General features: G+C 42.0%; 1 protein-coding gene across 1 annotated transcript; it reads left to right on the top strand.

Moving 5' to 3' along the window:
• Positions 1-648: 648 nt before the first annotated feature.
• LOC146960764 (nuclear factor 7, ovary-like) lies at positions 649-3516 on the top strand. The gene is made up of 3 exons (XM_085772084.1): positions 649-1655; positions 2401-2726; positions 3485-3516. The coding sequence occupies exons 1-3, from the start codon at positions 649-651 to the stop codon at positions 3514-3516; spliced, it is 1365 nt and encodes a 454-aa protein (XP_085628210.1).
• Positions 3517-5447: the final 1931 nt, after the last annotated feature.

The raw sequence follows: 5447 nt of genomic DNA, 5'->3' as shown, positions 1-5447 counted from the left end.
ACGTTTAAATGAAAAGTGTATCAATCGACCCGGCGCTCCCCTACAATTTCCATCCATCCTTTTGCTGGTTTGTGCAACACAACAACTCCTTGTCCTTTTCGTTTGCTGCTTGACTCCGATTGTAAACAATGACAAATGTCCCGCTTTCTGCCCCCAGGCTGTGCGTGCACATCTGCGATGATGTTGCACAGAAACCTGTCTATATGCACAACAGTAACATTTTTTTATTTATTTATTTATTAAAAACACATGAAAAGGCCTTTTTTAATACGAGGCGGCTTAAAACTGCTCCTCTACATTCATCTGAACTGAGCTGTTCGACCTTCAGTCACTTTTCAAAGCTCCGCCCCCTCACATAACTCACCAGAGATAAGAAACAGTTCCTTGCACTTCTTCAGTCCCGGAGAAGCAGACTGAAGAAGAGACAATCAGATTCAGCTTCGGACCAAACTAACAACTTCCTGAGAGTGAGTCCAGCTACAACACTGCTGCTTCAACCTGCTGACACTCCATACACTGAAGGTGAGTTTGACTAAAACCTGGACTCAGAGACACAGTAAACTAAAGTCTAGTCAGTAGAGGAGGGAGGGGAGCCATGACTGAATCTACTTCTTGTATCCTGTGTTTTCAGCTTCGCTCACAGACTAAATGGCTTCCAGATTAGAGGAGGATCTCTACTGTCCGGTCTGTACGGAGGTCTTCAGAGATCCTGTTCTTCTGTCCTGCAGCCACAGCTTCTGTAAAGACTGCCTGCAGAGCTGGTGGAAGGAGAAACAAGATCCACTGTGTCCAGTTTGTAAGACAAGATGTTCAAGAAAGAAACCACCCTGTAACCTGGTGTTGAAGAACCTGTGTGAGAGCTTCTTACTAGAGAGAGAACAGAGATCTTCAGAGGTTCTCTGCAGTCTGCACTCTGAGAAACTCAAACTCTTCTGTCTGGACCATCAGCAGCCAGTGTGTCTCATCTGCAGAGATTCAGAAACACACACCAACCACAGGTTCAGACCCATCAACGAAGCTGCTTTGAAACCCAAGAAGGAACTTGAGGAAACTCTGGAGCCCTTAAAGAAGAAGTTAAATGGTTTTGAAGAAGTTCAAGTGACGTTTGGTCGAACAGCAGAACACATTAAGGTCCAGGCCCGACACACAGAAAGGCAGATTAAGGAGCAGTTTAAGAAGCTTCACCAGTTTCTAGAAGAGGAAGAGGAGGCCAGGATGGCTGCACTGAGGGAGGAAGAGGAGCAGAAGAGTCAGAGGATGAAGGAGAAGATGGAGGCTCTGAGCAGAGAGATAGCAGCTCTTTCACACACAGTCAGAGCCACAGAGGACGAGCTGAGAGCTGAAGACGTCTCATTCCTGCTCAACTACAAGGCTGCAGTGGAAAGAGTCCAGCAGCGCCCCCTGCTGGAGGATCCACAGCTGGACTCAGGAGCTCTGATAGACAAGGCCAAACACCTGGGCAACCTGACCTTCAACATCTGGAACAAGATGAAGGACATGGTCTCCTACAGTCCTGTGGTTCTGGACCCAAACACTGCTCATCCAGAACTCATCCTGTCTGAAGATCTGACCAGCGTGAGACTAGGAAACAAACAGCAGCTTCCTGACAATCCAGAGAGGATTGATTTTAGCTGGTCTGTCCTGGGCTCTGAGGGTTTTAAAGGGATAGTTCACCCTAGAATGATATTTCGCTCATTATCTACTCACCCTCATGTCGACTAAGGGCTGGAAGAAGTTTCAGAGTCCTCCGTCCCTTCTCTGAGTTACAGGGGGTCTTGGTGTAGCAGTGCATGTCCATATAACGGTTGTAAAGGGACACCAGAGCTCTTCGTAAAAAAACACACACAAAAAAACATCCAAATACCTCCATGATGCTCGTATGTAATGTCCGTCTTGTGCTGAAGCCCCAAATTGCGTAATTGTCCCGAAAAAAATTAAATAAGTCTATATTTTAAGCTTGTTTGTAGCGGAAGCTTCTCAAAGCTCCTCTTCCTGGTCCGTCCAAATCTCGCGTGATTTGCGCCGGCGTCAGTGCGGTTACTGCGAATCACGCGAGATTTGGACGGACCAGGAAGAGGAGCTTTGAGAAGCTTCCGCTACAAACAAGCTTAAAATATAGACTTATTTAATTTTTTTCGGGACACTTACGCAATTTGGGGCTTCAGCACAAGACGGACATTACATACGAGCATCATGGAGGTATTTGGATGTTTTTTTGTGTGTGTTTTTTTACGAAGAGCTCTGGTGTCCCTTTACAACCGTTATATGGACATGCACTGCTACGCTGAGACCCCCTGTAACTCAGAGAAGGGACGGTGGACTCTGAAACTTCTTCCAGCCCTTAGTCCACATGAGGGTGAGTAGATAATGAGCGAAATATCATTCTAGGGTGAACTATCCCTTTAACTCCGGGACTCACAGCTGGGATGTCGAGGTTGGAGACAGTACAGCATGGGCACTGGGTGTGTTAACAGAGTCTGAGCAGAGGAAGGGAGACGAGATATTGTCTGGATTATGGGGAATATGGTTGATTGGAGATAATTACTCAGCATATTCGCCATCAACTCCAGTCATTGATCTCCCAGAGCAGAAGAAGTTCCAGAGGATCAGAGTGAATCTGGACTTCAACAGAGGAAAACTGTCGTTCTCTGATCCTGATACTAACACACACATACACACTTTCACACACACTTTCACTCAGAAGATGTTTCCATTCATTCCCTTTGGTGAAAACCTCCCATTGAAGCTGTTACCAGTGAAGGTGTCAGTGACAGTGGAGCAGAGCAGTTAGAGTTAAAGAGGATGATCATATTTATAATGTTGTTTATTTCTTAAAGGGAAAAGTCAGTGAATTGAACCTGTTAAACTGCACCTGTCCTCCTGCTGTCTCATTATTACACTTTTCCTTTTTTACTACTTTTAATCTGTAGAATATTTTCACTCTTTTTATCTCTATGAGTCATTTCACATTACGTTTCTTATTATGACTTTTTGTGGAATGATGAGCTAAAAAATTATAAATTACTGAACATTTGATCAGGTGATCATTGATCAATCTTTATTTTCAATTCTTCTCAAGATGATAAAATGTTAAACATGAAAAGTTGAAAAGTGTTTCTGGTTTAATGTAAAAAGTTTGTATCTGTTTATATGAAATGATCTAAGATGTATCAACGTGTCAGTTCATCACAAAAGCTGAATGTACATTCGTTCCTGTCTTTAATCAACTTAATTAAATGTTGTCTTGACTTGGATTCATATTCAGCTTCGTCTTTACCGTCTCCTGTATCTACATAACAATAAATGTTGTGGAGTAGTTTCAGTACAAGTTCCTCAAAACTTGCCTAGGAATGAATGTTCATATTTAGCATAAATGTATTTATTTTTCAAGTTGTAAATGAAGCACATCCTGCAAAAGGGTTAGCGTTGATAAATGCTGTGTTTCTGTTGTCATGGTGTCTTGAACTAACTCTACATCTCTCAGGTATCATGTCTTCACTGCAGGCCTGTGTTTGAAGTTCTCCACTAATGAATTAAGACTCTCTCAAATCAGATTTCAGATCATTACCTACAGGTTAACAGTTCTCTGATGTTTCTCCATCACTGAATACACAACACGTCTTACATCTTAATCTAAAGATGTAAAAAAGAACACTTTGCAGTCTGAAATATTTCTGTCTATTAACGTACTGAAAGTAGAAAAACTCAGTCTGACTGATTTCTACATTGTAATGATTAACTGGTTAATGTACAGTTCGTTTTGAATTCTTACTCATTTAGAGATGTGACTTGTTGCACATTAATTTGTTATGTGGCCTTTTATTTACATATAAAAGCAAAATAAAGCGCCTAGTCAGTTCACAAGGGGGGAAACCGGTATGCTGTGTTAAGTAACTTAATGTGAGCGACAATATTTCCCCTGCAATGTAGAATATATGAATAATTTGGCCTAAATTTAAGTACAAGTATTTAAAAACTGACTAAATCATCTTAGTTCTTTCCATCAGTGAGTTAAAGGCCTTCATCATCTGCAAAGCTACGTTTGTTTTCATTGGTGTTTTGACAGCGCAGCACGTGGTCGACACGTAACAGCAACAACTTAACATACAGGACCCGGACCATGTACAAAGAACCACCTTAATATTTAAGAATGGCACAGTAAACCTTCAGTGTATTGTATTATTTGAACTAAGATGAAGTGTGATGATGATGATTTAAATTGACATGCCCGAAATAAACAAATTGATTGATTGATCCCACCAAGGGGGTGGATCTGACTACACGCAGGCGTAGCTCACAGTCGGCCATATGAGGACGGGCAACTTGCTCTGACTCTGGCTGCAGAACAGTGCAGTAGATAGGTGATCCAGTCATCTGCACTAAAAAAACGATTCATAACACTGTGAAAAATAAATCAGTATGTAGCTATTACTTTAACTATTTGCATGTCACTATAATGTTACTTTTACAAAAAAAAAATACATTATTAAAATTATCCGTGATTCTAAATATGCTGCATCATAACTGCATAAACGTTCATAAAAATCAAACCGTTTTGAAATCGGACAAAAACTGAGCAAGTTGTGGTCATTATAGCAGAACTTGCACCATAGGTTTAATGCTCTGAGGGAGAGAGTTGCCCGTCCCAAGATGGCCGCCGTACTGGCTACGCTTTGTCATTGGGAAACAACTGCGGGTGAGTCATCTAGTTCTTATATATATCTATGGATCCCACCACCACTGCTCCTAGGCCTGGTTCTGAGGTCCGTCAGGTAGAGTCCTAAAGAAGCTGGCCGACTCCTGTGAGCCAAAACTCATCCATGTGATCAGAGTCCAGATCTGACTGCAGGAGGATCCATCCATCCATAATGTGTGAACTGCTGAATTGGCATATTGTACTGGGGGTTGTTTAGAGTTAGGTGGTCTGTGAACAGGCCTCTGAAGAAATCTGTAGGGAAACAGCTCTGTTCAGAAAACCACTGATTTAACAGGAACAGGGAAAAATAAAGACAAAGATCAACACAGAGTTTTTTTTAACAGTTGCTGCTGCTCTAAACTTCTCTTTGAACTTTAGTACAAGTTTGAAAAACTGGACTATTTTCTTCTCTTCATATTTCTGCTCCACTGATCTGCTGCTTTTTACTGCGACCACATTTATCACTTTGAATTTCTTCAGGCTTTAGACATTAAATGATCCACAAACAGAAACTGAACTGAGCTGCTGCGTCACCCTGCTGAACATTCAGTTTGACAAAGCTCCGCCCCCTCACATGACTCAAAAAACCAGGAAACAGTTGCACTTCCACTTCAGTCACAGAGATGCAGACTGAAGAAGAGACGATCAGATTCAGCTTCAGACCAAACTAACAACTTCCTGTGAGTGAGTCCAGCTACAACACTGCTGCTTCAACCTGCTGACACTCCACACACTGAAGGTGAGTTTGACT

Source organism: Trachurus japonicus, unplaced genomic scaffold (assembly GCF_045865225.1).
Source record: "Trachurus japonicus isolate A0001 unplaced genomic scaffold, Traja_1.0 AP030012.1".
Classification (NCBI taxonomy): Eukaryota; Metazoa; Chordata; class Actinopteri; order Carangiformes; family Carangidae; genus Trachurus; species Trachurus japonicus.
The sequence above is the reverse complement of the archived record's forward strand: the minus strand, read 5'-3'. Positions and strand labels throughout refer to the sequence as shown.